The sequence below is a fragment of the Crinia signifera genome, chromosome 1 (genome assembly GCF_055691185.1).
Source record: "Crinia signifera chromosome 1, ASM5569118v1, whole genome shotgun sequence".
NCBI lineage: Eukaryota > Metazoa > Chordata > Amphibia > Anura > Myobatrachidae > Crinia > Crinia signifera.
This window is the reverse complement of record NC_139217.1, coordinates 355,195,307-355,220,779: the sequence shown is the minus strand read 5'-3', so window position 1 is coordinate 355,220,779 and position 25,473 is coordinate 355,195,307. Positions and strand designations below refer to the sequence as shown.

Sequence of the window (25,473 nt, the reverse complement as noted above, 5' to 3'; positions counted from 1 at the left end):
CTCCTGTCGGCACGTAGACTCAAAAAAGTGAAAAACCCCATGTCGACCTTTTGACTGTCAACTGTCGAGCTAATGCTTGTGTTGCCCTAATGAACCTGTCAACCTAGCCCATGTCGACCTTCAGTCATGTCGACCTTCAGTCATGTCGACCTAATGAGCGTATCCCAGAGGGGAGGATAGTAAACATTTGCTTTTCCAGGCAGTGGAGCGAGTGCCTGCAGGAGACCAAAGGCTGTAAGAACATGAACACAGACACTTGTGGGAAGCATTCTGACTTACATTTGAAGTGTGGAAACAGTATTTAATATGACTTTACAAATCAATTTGATAAATAAGTAATATATGAGATCTAATGAAATATATAGAAAATAAATGATTTCACACAATGGTTAAATTAAAATATAGATATCTATCTTTATTAATTACTCTGTTTCAAGATAAAACCGTTACAGACTAAAAGCGATATAATGCCGAGAGGCCATGTACCAAGCAGCGAACCATGATGCACTGTGACGTCTAGTATGGCTCCTCACAGATAAGCTGGTCCAGATGGAGAACTGACAAATGTCACAAGAGGGAAGAGACACCTGCAGACGAGAGAATAACAGTCACACCATCTCCCATACAGTTACAGGACACAGCTACTATCACATGTTTCTTCTAATCTCTTCCTTATGGTTAATGACATTTTGGTTTTCTGGTGGACTCTCCACCAGGCGAGTGTGTGAACACGCTCCCTGAGTGAAACGCGCATCTTCATCTGGTCTAGGGTCTGACTCTCATGTGCCAGTGATTGATATCGTCATGTGCCCCCCCCCCCCTCATCTTCTGTAATTGCGGTAACTATGGCAACTTCACTAATGACGCTATTGTGTACATAGGCAATATGTATATATACGGTGACTTCTATTAACCGATTGTTGAGAAAAGAGTATTTTTTTTACCTATATAGTACTATGTGCAGTGTTCTTCTCTACCATCTGTGGTAAAATTATGGTAACTCGATTGATTTTACCTCTGTAGAACTATGAGCAGTACTGAGGTACATATTGTGAATCATTTTGGCTATGTGCGGTTAAAGAAATGTGGGTACTTATGTAGTATCTGGGCGTCCGATTTAGAAATCGGATCGCATCGCATGCGACCAAATCGTATGCGATGCGATGGTCAAGATTTTTCCATAGGATTCAATGTTAAAATGGTCTGAGTCCATTTTAACATAGAATTCAATGGGAAAAAGGGGTCCTTTTCCTTTCCCCACTATCCAAGTGGGCATGGAGTTGGATATAAACCTGTGGCGAGCGTAGCGAGCCACCGAGCCCGAAGCGTGGCGAGCGTAGCGAGCCCCGCGAGGGGACACAGAATACTTTTTAAGAAATATGCGTCCGCTCGCCACGCTTCGGGCTCGCCACGCTATATAAAATCAACTCTATGCCCACTTGGATAGTGGGGAAATGCAACAAACAGAGGGGAAGGATTTGCTCTATGGATGCACTCCAAAAGGGACAAAAATTGACACTATAAAATTTAACAATCTTTATTTCAACAGTTTAAAAGCTATTTTCCAATCCTGTGTCCACTTTCTCATGTGGATTTACAGGGAAAAAAAAGGGACTCCTTCTTGCAGTGAAATTTTTGGAGAATTTAAAGAGTCAAACACACTTAACATACAACATATAACATATAATAAAGTGCTGTTTGCACTAGTGACGAAAAGAAAAGATTCGTGTTTAAAGATTAAAAAATAGGTAGGATAGCAGGGAGACAGAGATATTGTATGGGAAATATGGATCTAAGTAAAGTTTTTATTCAGTATACTTATACTTTCTTATTATGATCCTTTATTATCACTTTTAATGCATGTGGCGTCAGTTTATTAATTTTTCAATTGGTATCACACCACTCGCTAGTCCCATATATATTTACACTTTATATGTTGAGTATATGACCCTTCATTTAGGGTTAGGGACCGCTTAGGGATTATCGTATTAAGCCAGTATGGTCAAATTTAATGATGGCAGATCTTCACCAATATAATCAAGCCTAAGAGTGACTGATATTTATTATTTATATCTAGGCCAGTATCCCCATCTGGTGGACAAAGTTGGTATTTACCACAGTTTGTCTCTGGATTACATTTATCCCTTTATTACCATGCTTGAGGTGCATTGGTGTGATATATATGTTTGTTAGTAGTGCCTCTCCTATTATCCTCTCTACACAGCCTGCTCACTGAGGCTTGTAGTATTAGAGTAGAGATGGCACTTTCTAACTACATTACAGCCGCTGCATTACATACATCTCATGTTACAATTTCATAGATTCCATACATTAGTCATCCCTGCTCCTAGCCTAAAATAGTAGGTTTTTTATACAAGCGCTGGGAAGGTAAAGGAGGGTGGGTACCGTAATTGGAGTAAAACAGATATACTGATAGGAGCAGTAAGAGGAGTAGGTGAAATAAAGGTAGAATAAACCAGAAGAAAAATGAAAATACACACAAAAAAATAAATAAAATTGAAATAAAAATAAGAATAAATAGAAATAATAAAAATAAGAATAAATATAAAAAAAAAATAAAAATAAAAATAAATAAATAAAAATAAATATAAATCAAAGTATCCAGATAAATTAAAACCAAAATCGAAGTAAATAATAAGAATAAATATAAAAATAAAAATATAAAAATAAAAATAAAAATAAATAATAAAAATAAAAATAAATAAAAATGTGCGACCAATTAAATGTTTACACTCCTTCTTGGAGTTTAGTAGAAGCAGTCCAGTAATAGGAGGGAGTAATGGAGCGTGAGGCTAGTTTACCCTGCACTAAGATATGTGCTGCCGCAAGACGCTGGCTAAGCACAGTTTTACCGGAGTTCCGGAGTTTCTCTTGTGAGTGACGTCACCTGCCGGCTTTTACCTCGCGCTTGTAGCGGCACTGGCGGGCGGCTAGCTCTGTGTCTCCTTCTCCGTCTGGGGGGCTTCCTGGTTCATCCAACGCGTTTCACACATCAGTGCTTTGTCAAGGATGTTTGTGGGTTCACTTTTTTCTCTTTAAATAGGACAATCTTTATTGTTAAAAACGGAAGTCTAAAAACGGAAATTTAAGAATAACCAGCGGGAACCTCATGGTCTTTCTGGGCTCCTGTTTTTTTTGCTGGTAATTTGGTCATTTGGGTTTTTTTTTAAAAACAAAAACAAAAACAAAAATTAAAAATCAATGAAAAATAATGTAAAACATATGGGTAAATCAATATAAAGAAAAAGACAGACAAAAAAATATATAAATAAAAATAAAAATAAAAATAAAAACAAAAACAAGACAAACCAAATAAAAATAAATAAAAATAAAAATAAAATAAATAAATAAACACACAAAAACAAACAAACAAAAAAACAGACAAAGAGAAATAGAAAAGAGGGTACCCAATTGAGGTGATGGGGGGAGGTAAGGACAGGGATTCAGAGGAATGCTTTGAGCTCGATGTCGATGTTTAGGCCTTTTGGTATGAGAGTGTCCAATGTGTAGATCCATTTAGTCTCAATTTTTTTCAAATTGTTAGTAGTGCCTCTCCTATTATCCTCTCTACACAGCCTGCTCACTGAGGCTTGTAGTATTAGAGTAGAGATGGCACTTTCTAACTACATTACAGCCGCTGCATTACATACATCTCATGTTACAATTTCATAGATTCCATACATTAGTCATCCCTGCTCCTAGCCTAATATAGTCTCTACAGCTGTTTTACATTATGCTTCATCAGGAGAACAAGCCGTTTGTCTTACTGGGTCTATATTTATACCCTGTGTATGTCCGTTCGTTATCCAATCCTCGATTCATGCTAAGTCAGCTGGGGCTTTTCAGCCAATCATTGGCGTTTTTTGCTGCCCTTTCAATGAGTCTAAATCCACCATCTTAATATGTCTCCGTGATGCGCGGCGTGCGCATGACGTCATATGTCCGTCACGTGACCTGAATCCTCCAATAGTGGGTCTTTTTGATCAGGACCCGGAAGTATGCTAGGATCATTAGTAGCCCTGGAATCTGTATAGCGAAATTGCCACTTTTTAAAAGAGTCATATTTACCATTTAGTAATATTGCCTCGCAGTCTTTATTCACACTCTTAGTGTAACGCCCTCCAAAGATGTTACTGCTATGTATACTAAGCTTTAGATGCTTTATTTTATATGTGGGTCCTATATTTATCATTTATATATGCTCGATCATCCCGATTTCCCTGCATATGAATATATGATACCAATTCCTTCTATTATACATAGGAGACTTAATAAACGCTATTAATTTTTGATAAATGACAAAATATTACATGGGTGCATTTTTTCCCATTATTTATAGATTTTATTAATATAGACTCTCAGAGTTGTTATATTTGAATTTCATCTTGATTATTAATCATCCATGGTTCGTTCTGAGTGAGTCTTATGTTATACCACCTTTTATAATGTAAGAATTATTATTTATATATATATTCCCATATAATCCATATTATAACATCTCATTCACTGAGATGTGCATATATATTATGGTTTTGATCTCATATTGGTTTATATAAGAGAAATTCTTTCAAGTTAGGTGGCATAACTATATATCTCATATCTCCAGAAAATAAAGGTCCATATTTCTATATGGTGGGGATGCACAAATGATATTGGGATTATAGTATCTATATTATTTTCCCTTTAAGTTCTACTGTCCTTTCACAGTAAATGTATAATGTTGAGAGAATTTTTGATTCATTTATTCCATTCTATAATTTTTATATTTACCCTCATTTCCAAATGTCCACCTATTATCTCCTTATATCCATTTATCCTTCATTTTTGCTCCTTATATGTCAATTATGGGTCTCTATCAACCCAGTGAATTAAGTGCATTTGTGTGTTAATCTTCCATATTTTAACTTTGAAATCTTTTGTTGTGAATAGTAATATTTATTGATACAATGTTTCCATGTGTCTTGTATTCCTCTGTGCTGGTTACAAGAGAAACCATGTCTTCAAACCAGTGAATTAAAACAAACTTGTGTTAAAATAATGAAAGTGAATAAAAAATGTGAAAAAGGACATCCCTTTGTGTCAGCAATATCAAATAATAATGTGAGTTGTGATTGAGTGAATCTCATGTATACTATATATTGACATCAAGGTGCATTTATTAATAGATATTTATACCTTATTATTTAATTTTTATGTGTAAATCTTATTTATACATCTATTTTTTACTGATCCTTGATCTTTTATTTTTAAGGTTAAGGTTTATTCTTCGGGGAAAAAGGAAGGAGGGATTTCTTATTTTCTTGTTACTAATCTTAAATCTCTTTCTTTTTAGGGTTCACTCTGTAGAACAGAGGTATCTCTCCCATGTCCGGACATCACCCAGGTAGGTATTCATCATGGAGGTCTTCACGTTCTACAGGATTCCATTTTATTAATTAGTGGAGAGCATATTTTCTCCCTTATTTACTGTACATAGGATGGTTTTGAGGATATATTTTCAGGCGTACATTAGATTGGCGTTACTAGTATCATAAGTCTATTCTTCAGATAGAGTATGCAGACTTTGATTATGATCTTAATGTGTATATGCAGACTTTGATTATGATCTTAATGTGTATCCTTGTTGGACTTCTTTTTATCTTTTACTTATTGCAGTATTTATAAGAACGGTAAGTAGCTGTTTGTTTCGTTCAGTCCTTTAGGATATAAGCTGTCCATTAGGTAGATGGTTTTGGTTTCTAATTTGAGTAACTCTTGATTCACATCACCACCTCTTATACCCATGCTTAGATGTTTCATCCCAAATGCTTTCAAATCTTTTGGATCGCCATTATGGTATTTCAAGAAGTGTTTTGACACTGGGCTAAGCTGTTTAAAATTCTCCTGATCCTTCTTTACATTTCTAATGGTACCCACGTGTTCGAGAATTCTGATTTTCAAGGCTCTGGTGGTCTTGCCTATATATATTTTCCCACAGGGGCATGTCAAGTTGTAAATTACCCCGATACTGTTGCATGTAATAAATTCAAGTATGGTCCATTTTTTATTGAACCTATCTACATAGCTTGTGGTGGGTTTCATATATTTGCAGGCCTTACATTTGCCACAGCAATATGATCCCAATTTCTTAGGTTTTGCTTTGGGTTCTTCAAGATGGCTGTGTACTAATCGATCTTTTATACTTTTTGACCTGCGCCAACTCACTTGAACTTTCTCTGGCAGGCTATGTAGTAAATCATCATCCGTTTGGAGGACATGCCAGTGTTTATGAAGGATGTTTTTAATTTCTCTCCAATTCCGGTTGTATGTACTTACAAACCTCATTGGTTCTTCATTTTTATCCCGGATCTTGGGGGAAAGTAATGACTCACGCGGGGTCTCTTGAACCGCTTTAACCGACTTTTTAATTGCTCTTCTGCTGTAGCCTCTTTCTGTTAGGCGATCTGTTAGCTCTTTTTGTCTGACTAGGAAGAATTCCTCAGTTGAGCAGTTCCTCTTCATTCTGGTTAATTCGCCTTTGGGTATGGCTCTTATAGTCGCTGGTACATGTGCACTAGATGCATGCAGAATGCTATTAGTTGCAGTCTCCTTCCAGAACACATCTGTTTGGATGTTTCCTTCTTCATCAATATGAATGCTCAGGTCTAGAAAATTTATCTTGGTCTGGCTCGCCTCACATGTGAGTCTTAAGTTGAGATCGTTATTGTTCAATCTCTTGATGAATTCATCCAGGTCGTTTTTGCTTCCTTCCCATAGGAGCAGGATGTCATCTATATAGCGTAAGAACAATAGGATGTTATCCGTATACTGTTCGTTCTCCACATGGAAGACCACCTCCCTCTCCCACCACCCCAGGTAGAGGCCGGCATATGTGGGTGCACATGCCGTCCCCATTGCAGTACCTCTTACCTGGAGGTAGTGGGAGCCATTGCAAGTGAAAAAATTTTTGGTCAGAATAAATCTGAGTGAATCCATGAGGAATGTATTGTGTTCCTGATCATAACCCATATTTAGGAAGAATTTAACCGCCTCCACTCCTTTAAACGCCTCAAATTCAAAGTCGCTCTTACTGATTACATTGTTGTTAAAGGCCAGGCTTATCATATCCATATATTCCTTGGTGAATTTGGAGCTTGGATTGAACGTAAGTTTTTTATAGCATTTATCATCTGCTAATTGTCGATTTAATTCTTTAACATACATCTCCCGTGGCCATAGAACCACGTTGCCTCCCTTATCTGATGGTTTTATCATCATGTCATCCCATTTGGACATTTCTTTAAGGGCTTCAGTTTCTTTTAGTGTCAGGTTGGATTCCTTTATTTGCTTGGAGGATATCAGTTTGTCAAGATCTTTCGATACTAGGCTTTGGAAAATTTGCACCGCTGGGCATATTTTGGGATCCGGCATGAATGATGATTTTCTCTTGATTTTAGTTTTATCGTAAGGTTCATTCGGACGTTGGGGTTCAGGACTATTTTCTGTCCATAATTCTTCTAATATTTGGAGTGCTTCTTCTTCCACCTCATTCAGTTTTACGACTTGCGGTATATCATTTGATTCATACCTAACTTCTCGAGGAGATGGAGGGTTCAAGGTCATGATATTGTTGGTTTCTGACATTGAGGGGTTTTGGTTATCATTAATTTTTCTGTTTTGTGATAGAGTGATCTGTGATGTTATATCTCGTTCCTGATTTAATTTGCTTTGATTTACAAAGAATTTTTTTAACAGGATTTTCCTTGTAAATAAGTTCAGATCCTTTTCTAAATTGAATCTGTCTGGTGATTCCGTCGGAGAAAATGACAGGCCTCTCTTCAGAACAGATTCTTGTTCCTCAGTTAGAATCTTATCTGTTAAGTTTATTATCTTTAAGGAATCTGTCACTCTTGAGGATATTAATTTTGATCTTTGAATCTCCTCCTTTCTCTTTGTTCGTCCCTCCATTCTGGTGAGCTTCTTTTTCTCCTTATTCCCTTTCCCCCTCCTTGTTTTCCTCCTTGATCCCTGTATTCTCTGTGGCCTCGTCCTAAAAAAGTTTTTCTCTGGGACTCTATATAGGATTCGTTCTCGGAGGATTCTACCTCAGAAGTCGAGTAATTAGAAGTATTGGTGTTTTTTGAAGATATCGGACGTGAGGGTCTGTTATTCCATTTGAAGACTTTATCAGCTGCAAAATCTGCTTTATCCCTCTGGAATTTCCTTCGTTTTCTTTCTATGATCTCCTTCTCATAGTCCTCTATTTCTTTTTTGTATTTATTATACCTTGTTTGAAAGGATTCTAGTGATTCGACATTTTTCAGTTTTTCCCCCAATCTCGAAATCTCCTGCGAGAGGTCGTTTAAAATAATTTCGTCATGCTTTATCAGTATTTTAATCAGCTCTTTAGAACACTGAATTAGAGCGGTTTCCCAGTTCTTTTTTAGCTCCTCATTTGCTAGTGCATATGCTGGAAAAACCCTTGGACGTAAACCTCTTGGAATTAGATTTTGTCTTAAATAATTTTCACACGTTGTTTTATTCCATAGAGTTTTACTTTGTTTCATCAAAGATGTTTTTAGTGAAAAAAGGTCCTCTGACCAGCTTGTTGTTGAGGGGTCTATTTCTTCAAGGTTGTTGGCAAATATAGAGTCGATATCATTTCTCAATTTATCCTTCCTGTTTTCTAGGTCTTTTGCTAAATTGAAATTGGACATGATTTGAGGACTGACGGCTTGTATTATATTTTTCGTATCAGTTTTTTTCCTTAGTTGGAACACTTGTTTGTGTGAGGTGCTGGATTTCCCAAGAAGCTGTGATCACACAGTAATTGAGTCCAATTTGAATAGGGGGTAGGGGAACTGGGTTAAGGGTATTCCGCACACTGTGATCTTCCTTGTATCTTAATTTACAGGGGAAGTTCAAAAAATACCGCCTTATTTTACTGGCGTGGGTGCCATCCGGGCAAATATCAAATCGAATATACAACAAACAGAGGGGAAGGATTTGCTCTATGGATGCATTCCAAAAGGGACAAAAATTGACACTATAAAATTTAACAATCTTTATTTCAACAGTTTAAAAGCTATTTTCCAATCCTGTGTCCACTTTCTCATGTGGATTTACAGGGAAAAAAAAGGGACTCCTTCTTGCAGTGAAATTTTTGGAGAATTTAAAGAGTCAAACACACTTAACATACAACATATAACATATAATAAAGTGCTGTTTGCACTAGTGACGAAAAGAAAAGATTCGTGTTTAAAGATTAAAAAATAGGTAGGATAGCAGGGAGACAGAGATATTGTATGGGAAATATGGATCTAAGTAAAGTTTTTATTCAGTATACTTATACTTTCTTATTATGATCCTTTATTATCACTTTTAATGCATGTGGCGTCAGTTTATTAATTTTTCAATTGGTATCACACCACTCGCTAGTCCCATATATATTTACACTTTATATGTTGAGTATATGACCCTTCATTTAGGGTTAGGGACCGCTTAGGGATTATCGTATTAAGCCAGTATGGTCAAATTTAATGATGGCAGATCTTCACCAATATAATCAAGCCTAAGAGTGACTGATATTTATTATTTATATCTAGGCCAGTATCCCCATCTGGTGGACAAAGTTGGTATTTACCACAGTTTGTCTCTTGATTACATTTATCCCTTTATCCTCCTATTATCCTCTCTACACAGCCTGCTCACTGAGGCTTGTAGTATTAGAGTAGAGATGGCACTTTCTAACTACATTACAGCCGCTGCATTACATACATCTCATGTTACAATTTCATAGATTCCATACATTAGTCATCCCTGCTCCTAGCCTAATATAGTCTCTACAGCTGTTTCACATTATGCTTCATCAGGAGAACAAGCCGTTTGTCTTACTGGGTCTATATTTATACCCTGTGTATGTCCGTTCGTTATCCAATCCTCGATTCATGCTAAGTCAGCTGGGGCTTTTCAGCCAATCATTGGCGTTTTTTGCTGCCCTTTCAATGAGTCTAAATCCACCATCTTAATATGTCTCCGTGATGCGCGGCGTGCGCATGACGTCATACGTCCGTCACGTGACCTGAATCCTCCAATAGTGGGTCTTTTTGATCAGGACCCGGAAGTATGCTAGGATCATTAGTAGCCCTGGAATCTGTATAGCGAAATTGCCACTTTTTAAAAGAGTCATATTTACCATTTAGTAATATTGCCTCGCAGTCTTTATTCACACTCTTAGTGTAACGCCCTCCAAAGATGTTACTGCTATGTATATTAAGCTTTAGATGCTTTATTTCATATGTGGGTCCTATATTTATCATTTATATATGCTCGATCATCCCGATTTCCCTGCATATGAATATATGATACCAATCCCTTCTATTATACATAGGAGACTTAATAAACGCTATTAATTTTTGATAAATGACAAAATATTACATGGGTGCATTTTTTCCCATTATTTATAGATTTTATTAATATAGACTCTCAGAGTTGTTATATTTGAATTTCATCTTGATTATTAATCATCCATGGTTCGTTCTGAGTGAGTCTTATGTTATACCACCTTTTATAATGTAAGAATTATTATTTATATATATATTCCCATATAATCCATATTATAACATCTCATTCACTGAGATGTGCATATATATTATGGTTTTGATCTCATATTGGTTTATATAAGAGAAATTCTTTCAAGTTAGGTGGCATAACTATATATCTCATATCTCCAGAAAATAAAGGTCCATATTTCTATATGGTGGGGATGCACAAATGATATTGGGATTATAGTATCTATATTATTTTCCCTTTAAGTTCTACTGTCCTTTCACAGTAAATGTATAATGTTGAGAGAATTTTTGATTCATTTATTCCATTCTATAATTTTTATATTTACCCTCATTTCCAAATGTCCACCTATTATCTCCTTATATCCATTTATCCTTCATTTTTGCTCCTTATATGTCAATTATGGGTCTCTATCAACCCAGTGAATTAAGTGCATTTGTGTGTTAATCTTCCATATTTTAACTTTGAAATCTTTTGTTGTGAATAGTAATATTTATTGATACAATGTTTCCATGTGTCTTGTATTCCTCTGTGCTGGTTACAAGAGAAACCATGTCTTCAAAACAGATATAAATAATAAATATCAGTCACTCTTAGGCTTGATTATATTGGTGAAGATCTGCCACCATTAAATTTGACCATACTGGCTTAATACGATAATCCCTAAGCGGTCCCTAAATGAAGGGTCATATACTCAACATATAAAGTGTAAATATATATGGGACTAGCGAGTGGTGTGATACCAATTGAAAAATTAATAAACTGACGCCACATGCATTAAAAGTGATAATAAAGGATCATAATAAGAAAGTATAAGTATACTGAATAAAAACTTTACTTAGATCCATATTTCCCATACAATATCTCTGTCTCCCTGCTATCCTACCTATTTTTTAATCTTTAAACACGAATCTTTTCTTTTCGTCACTAGTGCAAACAGCACTTTATTATATGTTATATGTTGTATGTTAAGTGTGTTTGACTCTTTAAATTCTCCAAAAATTTCACTGCAAGAAGGAGTCCCTTTTTTTTCCCTGTAAATCCACATGAGAAAGTGGACACAGGATTGGAAAATAGCTTTTAAACTGTTGAAATAAAGATTGTTAAATTTTATAGTGTCAATTTTTGTCCCTTTTGGAATGCATCCATAGAGCAAATCCTTCCCCTCTGTTTGTTGTATATTCGATTTGATATTTGCCCGGATGGCACCCACGCCAGTAAAATAAGGCGGTATTTTTTGAACTTCCCCTGTAAATTAAGATACAAGGAAGATCACAGTGTGCGGAATACCCTTAACCCAGTTCCCCTACCCCCTATTCAAATTGGACTCAATTACTGTGTGATCACAGCTTCTTGGGAAATCCAGCACCTCACACAAACAAGTGTTCCAACTAAGGAAAAAAACTGATACGAAAAATATAATACAAGCCGTCAGTCCTCAAATCATGTCCAATTTCAATTTAGCAAAAGACCTAGAAAACAGGAAGGATAAATTGAGAAATGATATCGACTCTATATTTGCCAACAACCTTGAAGAAATAGACCCCTCAACAACAAGCTGGTCAGAGGACCTTTTTTCACTAAAAACATCTTTGATGAAACAAAGTAAAACTCTATGGAATAAAACAACGTGTGAAAATTATTTAAGACAAAATCTAATTCCAAGAGGTTTACGTCCAAGGGTTTTTCCAGCATATGCACTAGCAAATGAGGAGCTAAAAAAGAACTGGGAAACCGCTCTAATTCAGTGTTCTAAAGAGCTGATTAAAATACTGATAAAGCATGACGAAATTATTTTAAACGACCTCTCGCAGGAGATTTCGAGATTGGGGGAAAAACTGAAAAATGTCGAATCACTAGAATCCTTTCAAACAAGGTATAATAAATACAAAAAAGAAATAGAGGACTATGAGAAGGAGATCATAGAAAGAAAACGAAGGAAATTCCAGAGGGATAAAGCAGATTTTGCAGCTGATAAAGTCTTCAAATGGAATAACAGACCCTCACGTCCGATATCTTCAAAAAACACCAATACTTCTAATTACTCGACTTCTGAGGTAGAATCCTCCGAGAACGAATCCTATATAGAGTCCCAGAGAAAAACTTTTTTAGGACGAGGCCACAGAGAATACAGGGATCAAGGAGGAAAACAAGGAGGGGGAAAGGGAATAAGGAGAAAAAGAAGTTTACCAGAATGGAGGGACGAACAAAGAGAAAGGAGGAGATTCAAAGATCAAAATTAATATCCTCAAGAGTGACAGATTCCTTAAAGATAATAAACTTAACAGATAAGATTCTAACTGAGGAACAAGAATCTGTTCTGAAGAGAGGCCTGTCATTTTCTCCGACGGAATCACCAGACAGATTCAATTTAGAAAAGGATCTGAACTTATTTACAAGGAAAATCCTGTTAAAAAAATTCTTTGTAAATCAAAGCAAATTAAATCAGGAACGAGATATAACATCACAGATCACTCTATCACAAAACAGAAAAATTAATGATAACCAAAACCCCTCAATGTCAGAAACCAACAATATCATGACCTTGAACCCTCCATCTCCTCGAGAAGTTAGGTATGAATCAAATGATATACCGCAAGTCGTAAAACTGAATGAGGTGGAAGAAGAAGCACTCCAAATATTAGAAGAATTATGGACAGAAAATAGTCCTGAACCCCAACGTCCGAATGAACCTTACGATAAAACTAAAATCAAGAGAAAATCATCATTCATGCCGGATCCCAAAATATGCCCAGCGGTGCAAATTTTCCAAAGCCTAGTATCGAAAGATCTTGACAAACTGATATCCTCCAAGCAAATAAAGGAATCCAACCTGACACTAAAAGAAACTGAAGCCCTTAAAGAAATGTCCAAATGGGATGACATGATGATAAAACCATCAGATAAGGGAGGCAACGTGGTTCTATGGCCACGGGAGATGTATGTTAAAGAATTAAATCGACAATTAGCAGATGATAAATGCTATAAAAAAACTTACGTTCAATCCAAGCTCCAAATTCACCAAGGAATATATGGATATGATAAGCCTGGCCTTTAACAACAATGTAATCAGTAAGAGCGACTTTGAATTTTTAAAAACTGAAAAACCTAAGACACCAACATTATATTTACTACCAAAAATACACAAAAACAGCAAAGTTCCACCGGGAAGACCTATACTATCGGGTATAGGGAGCCTTACTGAAAAACTAAGCATCTACGTGGACCAGTATTTACGTCATCATGTGATCACATTACCATCTTATTTGAGGGACACTATGGACGTTTTGAAGAAACTGGAGAATCTGACAGTGACAGCAGGAACATGGCTCGTCACATGTGACGTTAAAGGTCTATATACGAGCATTAGCCATGAGAAAGGAGTGGAGGCGGTTAAATTCTTCCTAAATATGGGTTATGATCAGGAACACAATACATTCCTCATGGATTCACTCAGATTTATTCTGACCAAAAATTTTTTCACTTGCAATGGCTCCCACTACCTCCAGGTAAGAGGTACTGCAATGGGGACGGCATGTGCACCCACATATGCCGGCCTCTACCTGGGGTGGTGGGAGAGGGAGGTGGTCTTCCATGTGGAGAACGAACAGTATACGGATAACATCCTATTGTTCTTACGCTATATAGATGACATCCTGCTCCTATGGGAAGGAAGCAAAAACGACCTGGATGAATTCATCAAGAGATTGAACAATAACGATCTCAACTTAAGACTCACATGTGAGGCGAGCCAGACCAAGATAAATTTTCTAGACCTGAGCATTCATATTGATGAAGAAGGAAACATCCAAACAGATGTGTTCCGGAAGGAGACTGCAACTAATAGCATTCTGCATGCATCTAGTGCACATGTACCAGCGACTATAAGAGCCATACCCAAAGGCGAATTAACCAGAATGAAGAGGAACTGCTCAACTGAGGAATTCTTCCTAATCAGACAAAAAGAGCTAACAGATCGCCTAACAGAAAGAGGCTACAGCAGAAGAGCAATTAAAAAGTTGGTTAAAGCGGTTCAAGAGACCCCGCGTGAGTCATTACTTTCCCCCAAGATCCGGGATAAAAATGAAGAACCAATGAGGTTTGTAAGTACATACAACCGGAATTGGAGAGAAATTAAAAACATCCTTCATAAACACTGGCATGTCCTCCAAACGGATGATGATTTACTACATAGCCTGCCAGAGAAAGTTCAAGTGAGTTGGCGCAGGTCAAAAAGTATAAAAGATCGATTAGTACACAGCCATCTTGAAGAACCCAAAGCAAAACCTAAGAAATTGGGATCATATTGCTGTGGCAAATGTAAGGCCTGCAAATATATGAAACCCACCACAAGCTATGTAGATAGGTTCAATAAAAAATGGACCATACTTGAATTTATTACATGCAACAGTATCGGGGTAATTTACAACTTGACATGCCCCTGTGGGAAAATATATATAGGCAAGACCACCAGAGCCTTGAAAATCAGAATTATCGAACACGTGGGTACCATTAGAAATGTAAAGAAGGATCAGGAGAATTTTAAACAGCTTAGCCCAGTGTCAAAACACTTCTTGAAATACCATAATGGCGATCCAAAAGATTTGAAAGCATTTGGGATGAAACATCTAAGCATGGGTATAAGAGGTGGTGATGTGAATCAAGAGTTACTCAAATTAGAAACCAAAACCATCTACCTAATGGACAGCTTATATCCTAAAGGACTGAACGAAACAAACAGCTACTTACCGTTCTTATAAATACTGCAATAAGTAAAAGATAAAAAGAAGTCCAACAAGGATACACATTAAGATCATAATCAAAGTCTGCATACTCTATCTGAAGAATAGACTTATGATACTAGTAACGCCAATCTAATGTACGCCTGAAAATATATCCTCAAAACCATCCTATGTACAGTAAATAAGGGAGAAAATATGCTCTCCACTAATTAATAAAATGGAATCCTGTAGAACGTGAAGACCTCCATGATGAATACCTACCTGGGTGATGTCCGGACATGGGAGAGATACCTCTGTTCTACAGAGTGAACCCTAAAAAGAAAGAGATTTAAGATTAGTAACAAGAAAATAAGAAATCCCTCCTTCCTTTTTCCCCGAAGAATAAACCTTAACCTTAAAAATAAAAGATCAAGGATCAGTAAAAAAATAGATGTATAAATAAGATTTACACATAAAAATTAAATAATAAGGTATAAATATCTATTAATAAATGCACCTTGATGTCAATATATAGTATACATGAGATTCACTCAATCACAACTCACATTATTATTTGATATTGCTGACACAAAGGGATGTCCTTTTTCACATTTTTTATTCACTTTCATTATTTTAACACAAGTTTGTTTTAATTCACTGGTTTGAAGACATGGTTTCTCTTGTAACCAGCACAGAGGAATACAAGACACATGGAAACATTGTATCAATAAATATTACTATTCACAACAAAAGATTTCAAAGTTAAAATATGGAAGATTAACACACAAATGCACTTAATTCACTGGGTTGATAGAGACCCATAATTGACATATAAGGAGCAAAAATGAAGGATAAATGGATATAAGGAGATAATAGGTGGACATTTGGAAATGAGGGTAAATATAAAAATTATAGAATGGAATAAATGAATCAAAAATTCTCTCAACATTATACATTTACTGTGAAAGGACAGTAGAACTTAAAGGGAAAATAATATAGATACTATAATCCCAATATCATTTGTGCATCCCCACCATATAGAAATATGGACCTTTATTTTCTGGAGATATGAGATATATAGTTATGCCACCTAACTTGAAAGAATTTCTCTTATATAAACCAATATGAGATCAAAACCATAATATATATGCACATCTCAGTGAATGAGATGTTATAATATGGATTATATGGGAATATATATATATATAAATAATAATTCTTACATTATAAAAGGTGGTATAACATAAGACTCACTCAGAACGAACCATGGATGAATAATAATCAAGATGAAATTCAAATATAACAACTCTGAGAGTCTATATTAATAAAATCTATAAATAATGGGAAAAAATGCACCCATGTAATATTTTGTCATTTATCAAAAATTAATAGCGTTTATTAAGTCTCCTATGTATAATAGAAGGGATTGGTATCATATATTCATATGCAGGGAAATCGGGATGATCGAGCATATATAAATGATAAATATAGGACCCACATATGAAATAAAGCATCTAAAGCTTAGTATACATAGCAGTAACATCTTTGGAGGGCGTTACACTAAGAGTGTGAATAAAGACTGCGAGGCAATATTACTAAATGGTAAATATGACTCTTTTAAAAAGTGGCAATTTCGCTATACAGATTCCAGGGCTACTAATGATCCTAGCATACTTCCGGGTCCTGATCAAAAAGACCCACTATTGGAGGATTCAGGTCACGTGACGGACGTATGACGTCATGCGCACGCCGCGCATCACGGAGACATATTAAGATGGTGGATTTAGACTCATTGAAAGGGCAGCAAAAAACGCCAATGATTGGCTGAAAAGCCCCAGCTGACTTAGCATGAATCGAGGATTGGATAACGAACGGACATACACAGGGTATAAATATAGACCCAGTAAGACAAACGGCTTGTTCTCCTGATGAAGCATAATGTGAAACAGCTGTAGAGACTATATTAGGCTAGGAGCAGGGATGACTAATGTATGGAATCTATGAAATTGTAACATGAGATGTATGTAATGCAGCGGCTGTAATGTAGTTAGAAAGTGCCATCTCTACTCTAATACTACAAGCCTCAGTGAGCAGGCTGTGTAGAGAGGATAATAGGAGAGGCACTACTAACAAACATATATATCACACCAATGCACCTCAAGCATGGTAATAAAGGGATAAATGTAATCAAGAGACAAACTGTGGTAAATACCAACTTTGTCCACCAGATGGGGATACTGGCCTAGATATAAATAATAAATATCAGTCACTCTTAGGCTTGATTATATTGGTGAAGATCTGCCATCATTAAATTTGACCATACTGGCTTAATACGATAATCCCTAAGCGGTCCCTAACCCTAAATGAAGGGTCATATACTCAACATATAAAGTGTAAATATATATGGGACTAGCGAGTGGTGTGATACCAATTGAAAAATTAATAAACTGACGCCACATGCATTAAAAGTGATAATAAAGGATCATAATAAGAAAGTATAAGTATACTGAATAAAAACTTTACTTAGATCCATACTGTATTTCCCATACAATATCTCTGTCTCCCTGCTATCCTACCTATTTTTTAATCTTTAAACACGAATCTTTTCTTTTCGTCACTAGTGCAAACAGCACTTTATTATATGTTATATGTTGTATGTTAAGTGTGTTTGACTCTTTAAATTCTCCAAAAATTTCACTGCAAGAAGGAGTCCCTTTTTTTTCCCTGTAAATCCACATGAGAAAGTGGACACAGGATTGGAAAATAGCTTTTAAACTGTTGAAATAAAGATTGTTAAATTTTATAGTGTCAATTTTTGTCCCTTTTGGAGTGCATCCATAGAGCAAATCCTTCCCCTCTGTTTGTTGTATATTCGATTTGATATTTGCCCGGATGGCACCCACACCAGTAAAATAAGGCGGTATTTTTTGAACTTCCCCTGTAAATTAAGATACAAGGAAGATCACAGTGTGCGGAATACCCTTAACCCAGTTCCCCTACCCCCTATTCAAATAGTGGGGAAATGAACAGGACCTTCTTAACATTGAATCCTATGCAAAATCGCATCGCATCTGATTGTATGCCTTAAGGTAAGGCATACGATCACAAAATCGGACGCCCAGATACTACATAAGTACCGAAATGTGTACTGATGTAACTCTGTGTGTTTACTTCCAATCTAACCCTCTATTCTTCTGCCAGCTCTCTTATCCCGGCAGCCGGTACGTACTTTGCAATGCTTTTAGCAACAAAGTCTGGACAGCAGAAGCAGGCTTATTTGGTCTATCAGTCTCATGTCAGGAGTGTAGTTGGTGCCTCTCTTTTTAGTTCATTATTGGATGCCCAATGGCAGATAATGAACAGTAGAAGAGACAAGATTACACTTTCCTCACTTTTCCCTTTGGGTATTCATTCTGATCTATACAGCTACGACAGAAAATGATAATCTGCAGAGTGCTACTGTGACATGATATTGTTACTTTGTTTATGTTGCCTAAACAGTCATTTATAATAAAAATATACCAACAGCTACTGTTGTAACCATTGTCGGCTATTGGAAATATTCCAGCTACCACTATTTGTGCAGGTACCACAGTGTTACAGTGTGAGGAAGACATTAAAACACATTCTCCAACACCCTTCTTTTCGACAAACCACAGGAGACAGAGTGGGAGAATGTATAGAATGTATTATTTTGAAGAGCAATTCTCATATTTTCGCCCTTCAGAGCTTATCCAAATCTATGCGTGTAGAATTACATATACCGATTCTTACAATATTTCAGACTTACTCTTACTTGGATGGTCATATATACAGATGCCAATAGAGAAAAATATCTGCTAAAATGCCAACATCTCTGTGAGAGATGCACAAAAAAAAATGTGTCAACATCTCTGTGAGCGACGTGCAAAATATCCGCTAAAAATGCCAGAGTCACTCACATTTGTTATATAAATTGAAATAAAAAATGTTGTGTAAAAAAAGCTTATATTTTCTATATAAGGTAAATATTACAGGTCATTATGATTAATAAAAATGTTTGCTTGCCAATTTTCACACCAAATTTTGGCAAATTCACTTGGCACTCAAAGGGTTAATATTATTCTACAAAGCTAGAGGTAAGTGTGCCCCAGAAAAGACATTTGCTCACTTAGCCTCCACATCCAGGATTTATTATTATAGTTCCATGTATTGATAAGTCCTGGAAGCAGTAGTATTCAGCTTCTTGCTGGTTTTCATTAACAACACACACCTATTATATTATTACAGTTGTTTTCAACAAATATATTTAATGTACACTAACCTATACCATGGGCCAAATGTAATATAGTGTGAGAATCAGAAAGTGAGCGATATTGGGAGTAAGTGAGTATATATGGCAAAATAAAATAAAAAATAAAAAGGGCGAAAACTCTCCAAAAACCCCTCACTTTCTGATTCTCTCACCCTATTACATGAATCTGCTACTCACTACATCTCCCAACACATAAATGTATTGTACCTAGACACCAGGCTGTAACACCTCAATCTTTCCCATAACACATCAGTTACCCCAGTCACAGCTGCGCCCCCACTTACCATGGCTGTATTTACACTGCTTTAGTACCTCACTGAATCCCTCACACAGAGTCAGGTCACTCTGGTTGGCAGCACAGTCCAAGAACTGCTTCATTTCATAGTGACAGGGACCATATGTTGACTGAGGCTGCTGGGACATAGATGGGGCCCTCGCAGGCTCCTATAGGAAAACAAATTGTGATGGAACAGAAAAAGAAGAAAAAGCATAAATAAAACGAGTTTCCACAACGGAAAGAGGATATTTTAGCTAGACACACTTCATTCAGAGTGTTCCAAAGACCAGAAAAAAAAGTATATATTGTTGTATAACGTGCTATGGGTAACTAGGTGCTAGATAAATAATAAGTAGAATCTGATTGGTTAGTACGGATAACATCCCAACTTTTAAAAACGTAGTATTCAATAGTGTCCTAAAGGGCATAAGTGCTTACAAAACAGGAAAGGTAGCAATGTTTATGCTCTGCCTATAAATCAATAGTAATAGCAACAAAAGTAATATTAACTTAAAACAAAATGTACAGACACACTATAGTATCTTATAATAGTCATGCTTTAAAAAGTGCTTACATTATGCAAAGCTTTATAATAAAAAGCTCTAGTACATATAACATATAAACAGTACAGGAACATACACAGAAACTTGTGTATATATTTAGGAAGTTAAATACCAGATTTGTGGCTACATTCCTGCTATGCTTGTACTGCATAAGATATTGGACACACTCCCATATCACCTTGTTACTGACCTGTGCAGCTGGCTTTGCTGGCTCCGTGCTGCCACCGCTAAAAGCACCAGTGAGCGCTCCACCAAGGACATGTCCCACGGCTGACCCCACAGCCACACCAGCCGCTGTAGTAGCCATCTGAGCCATCAGCCCTGGCCCCTGGGATGGAGCTGGAGCGGCGGATACAGCCGAAGCTGGTGGGTGTACAGTAGCTGGAGCATGAGAGGGAGCAGGGCTGCCAAGGGAAACAGGGAGATATATATGACATGATATCTCTTTCCAGAATGTAAATAATATCTAGAAACACAAACATAAAACCAGAACTGACAGCAGTAAGTGCAGTATCCCTTATGTTACACAACTGTCCCCTAAAGTGGTGACCTCAGAACTCCCCAATTACATATACATAGTTACTATATGAATGCAGGGCCCAGTGGCCATCCGAGGTCACACAGGTCTGCAGCGATTCATCCTAATGACATTGCTGCAAGGACTCACACTGGCTGCTTCTACCATAAAGCGTCTTATTACCTGGGCGCCGTGCGGGAAGGGACGCTGCGGCTGCCTCTCGGCATTGTGACCTCTACACTGCCTCTGACACTGACAGCTCGCCTTCAGCACTTGGATAATACCCACGTTCGTCACTTTCCAGAAAACTCCAGAGGGCGCCTTCCAATGACGTCAGAATCTGCAAGTCCTCTATCTCTGGCACCTGGCCTTGCCAATAATAAACGGATTACTGCTGTTCCTGCGTACATCAGTCTCCGCTGATGTCAGGACGATAGATCTGTGTTCCCGTGTAGCAAATAACAGTATATTTGTGACAATTTATCTCTGATCCTGTCCCTGCCATCTCGCATGTTATATTTCGAGAATAGCGTTCTGGTTTTCCCACTTGTTCTCCTATTGGAGTTTTTGATGCTCAGTTATCTGCTTCCCTTTTAACTTTTAATTTTGTGCAAGGTAAATGCGCTTCTTTTGGGGATTTTGTTAGAACTTCCTGTCCCTGAGGCAGGTAAAATAAAATTTAAGATAAACCCAGTTAACAGGGATAATTGGATAGACTCCAGATATACAATTACACATGTTAAATGACTGCAGGTAATTGGATATTCTTCCCATATATCCCATATTCTTCAGAACTGATATAGGGTTAAGTGATACAAACAGCGATTTTTTCCTGTGAAAAAAGGTGTCTGTGCCAAAGGTTGATAAAACATTTGTAGTATGATAGCTTCTGCACGCTGGGGGCTATTCTATTAGCCCTGATGCGGTGTCCTAATCCAGCCCGGCAGCGTCCCTTCCAGTGGTGGGATCCGGCTGCAACCGAACGGCCGGGCCGTGGCCGTCCCGTGTGAATGGACACAATTGTGTCCATTAGTAACTACTGTGCATGGCACGGCTTCTGGCCGTGCGGGATTTCGCCACCCAGCAGGAGCCGGAGTGTGTGAAATAGCCCTTATAGTGTGAGAGAGACAAGTTACTGGTGCTTCCAGATGAAAAAAAAAAGTATAGTTTTACCTTTTAATAAGGGTCCTGAATAAAGAGGAAAATAAAAAAGCGCAACCCAAACTTTACGTTCATAGGTTGTCAACCTCCCCCTGGAAACCCCAAGAGGCATGTAGAGAAGATCATTGCAAAGCAAGTTGCATAATGGTGGTGCCCCACCTCCTGCATGATTGCCATTCTAGACAGTGCTATTTGCATTGAGTCACATCATCACGGCAGGATACAGGAGGCAGGCCTAATGTCTTTGCTGACCTCAAGAACACCCTAAAATACAAGAATCAGAAGTCAGGTCAAATAAAATGTGGGTATAATATAATGGGGCACTGCTATGTGTGTAATAATACAGTTCCTGAGGAGAAGCTGGTGCTAGAGCTCATCTTCCTCTATTTAATATACATGAAATAAGACATTTCTCTAAGTACAGTATGCTGAATATATCCTGGGGGTGGTAACTGCGGCTGTGTGAGATTAGTTACCCAGGATACAGAATGGAGATAGAAATATATTAGATCAGTTTGAGCTCTGTATGTACAATATGTGTATATATTATAGAATATCATTAACTTTACCAGCGCAACAAATAAGGCCACTGCATTCCTCACAAAATCGGTAGATTGTGAATTGTAAACACCTGATCCATTCATTACACCTATGGAAGTGTGAAACTATCCAGACACAAAGGGTGGTATTCATTTAGCAGTGGTATTATGCTGCAGAAATAAAAGGGTGGTAGCCTTGGGCTTTAACACCCAGGGCTTTTAAAATAGAGACCCTTTTTCTATCCCTGTATGTTACCATGTTAACCCAAAGAATACAGGATAAGTTCCCAGACCTATGAGTTAACAAGTTGTGGCACATGCTAACCGGCTATTTATTGTGGATTTTGTTGCCTGCTCAGGCTCACAAAATCCTCATCAATTGCAGACTGCGGACTGCCTTCAGGACTAGCTGGTTCAATTACACCACAGTAAATTACCACAGTTAATTGAATTCCACCCAAAGGGGTAAACAGTTTTTTAGTTTGCCGTTATTAACTTTATTTACTGTTAATATAAATTATATCACCAGGCACAAATCAGCGCCATTTACAGCACATTATGGGGCAGCATGGATGATGTAATGGTTAGCATTACTGCCTCACAGCGCTGAGGTCATGGGCTCTATTCCCACCATGGCCCTAACTGTGCAGAGTTTGTATATTCTCCCTGTACTTGCGTGGGTTTCCTCTCGGTACTCCGGTTTCCTCCCACATTCCAAAAATATACTGGTAGGTTAATTGGCTCCCAACAAAATTAACCCTAGAATGTCTGTGTGCGTGTACATGTGGTAGGGAATATAGATTGGAAGCTCCACTGGGGCAGGGGCTGATATGATTGTTCAAATATTTGCTGTAAAGTGCTGCGGAATATGTGTGTGCTATATAAATAACTGGTAGTAAATTAATTAATTAATTAATTAATTTTACAATGATTTCACACATGCAGTTCATTCTGTAACCAGCAGATGGCATCAATATATTGGTTTATGCTCTTTTACTCAGTGTAATGCATATCACAATTATGCTGCTTTCAGACCGCAAAACTGACTTTGACCAGGTATTTTAAAACGTTTCTAAAAACGGGTCTGCTAGCTAAAACCCCTTTCACACCGCATGTCTTTAAACAGTATTTCAGTGCACTTTTTGTCCTTAAATGGTATTTCAATGCAGTTTTTGTCCTTAAACGGTATTTCAATGGAGGTTTTGTCCCTTCACAACACTGAACCCGTTTTAACCCATAGAAACAGTGGATGAAAAAAAACAGGTCTGAAACAGGTAGGACCCTGCTTTATTACCGTTTAGAAATACCAGTTCAATAGAACCGGTAAATTCACTCTGCAACTTTCAGACTGCACAAATTACTGTGTTAAAACGGTACAAAAAGGCAAAATAACGTAAAAAGTGCGGTCTGAAAGGGGCATATCTTTCCATATATGGTTACTAGCATCTAATACATAACTAAATTAGCATACAGGAACCCTCAGAAAACCATCTATTTATCACAATCAATTTACACATTTTTTGCTAAACTTATTATAATTGTACTTATTTACATTAATAAATGCGGTTTTATACAAGGTTGCGGGTAAAAAACTGCAGAAACTACCCCTTAAGAGACCCAGATGTGGATTATTAGATATACTGGGGGAAATTTAATAAGATGTGTATTCTACTTCACATGTGATGTTGCTATGGGCAACCAATATAGGGGGCGAAACAAATAGGATCCCCCTTGATTTTATAAAACAGCACCAGGCTTGAGTGCCAGCCCACCAGACAATCATGATCAGAGAAATGGCTGGTGGACGGGCCTAACTCCCAGTCTGTGGGCGGAGCCCCAGATGTAAACAGTCCTCCCGGTGTATGTACAGCGATGGCGGAGACCCAGAGAAGTGTTTTCTTTCAACAGGTACCCCAAATGGATCCTACTGGACAAGGGGACCGATGCTTCGTGGCAAGCTAGTGTACGTGAGTATTGGATGATTGGGCTATGTGGGTAATAAAGTTTTACAGTAAATCCCTGCATGTGGTGCATGCTTGCAACAATACACAATAGTTACATCTAATTTTACACATTTATCAGCCCAATGGCCACAGTCCATCGGGGACAACCCCGGGCTTCAGCATGGGCAGGACAATTCTGGAGGGGGTGACCCTTTCATTGGGGGTTCCCCACTTCCTCAGGATCCATGCCCATGCTGACCGGTCAGGGGGTGAATGTTTTGGTCAGGGGGACTTGTATGAAAAGTCTCCCCTCGGCTGTGGCATTACCCTGCTGGCTGGTTGGGCCCGGTGCTGGTTCTTTAAATATGGGGGACCCCTACTCATTCTGTCCCCCGTATTTTGGGCCTTTAAACCTGGTGCTGGTTTTGTAAAGTCAAGGGGACCCCTATTTGATTAGCCCTGTGATTTTATGAAACAAGGACCGGCTCTTTGAGCCTGGGGCTGGTTATGCTCAACACATTTTTTAGATAGAACCATGCACAGATCTCAATGAGGAAAAGTGCGATTTTTGCCACAATTCGCATCCCATCAAGTTGGCAATTTCGGGAAAATGTGCAATTTCGGCTGTTTTTAAAAAAAAATCAAAATTGATTCCTATTAAATGTCACCCAGAGTCTTCAAGTAATTACTGAGATTAAACTGCAGCTTTCAGCCTCATCCTAAAATAAATGATTCAATGCCAAAAAACAGTCGGCTTTCTCAGGCTTGTCTACAGTATGTCCAGCTGTACTCAGAGCCACATATAGCAATCTGTCCGCCATTCCAGTATTCTGTAACTTGTCCAATTTTTTTATTGCTATAGATATAAATAAATGTACATGTATGTATT

At 37.6% G+C, this 25,473-nt stretch overlaps 1 protein-coding gene across 1 annotated transcript; it reads right to left on the bottom strand.

Moving 5' to 3' along the window:
• Window positions 1-389: 389 nt before the first annotated feature.
• CHCHD10 (coiled-coil-helix-coiled-coil-helix domain containing 10) lies at window positions 390-21,276 on the bottom strand. Its single transcript, XM_083148824.1, has 4 exons — window positions 21,125-21,276; window positions 20,615-20,828; window positions 19,869-20,028; window positions 390-587 (listed from the first exon to the last, which is right to left on the bottom strand). The coding sequence occupies exons 1-4, from the start codon at window positions 21,166-21,168 to the stop codon at window positions 568-570; spliced, it is 438 nt and encodes a 145-aa protein (XP_083004950.1). The 5' UTR covers window positions 21,169-21,276; the 3' UTR covers window positions 390-567.
• Between the last annotated feature and the right edge of the window lie 4,197 nt (window positions 21,277-25,473).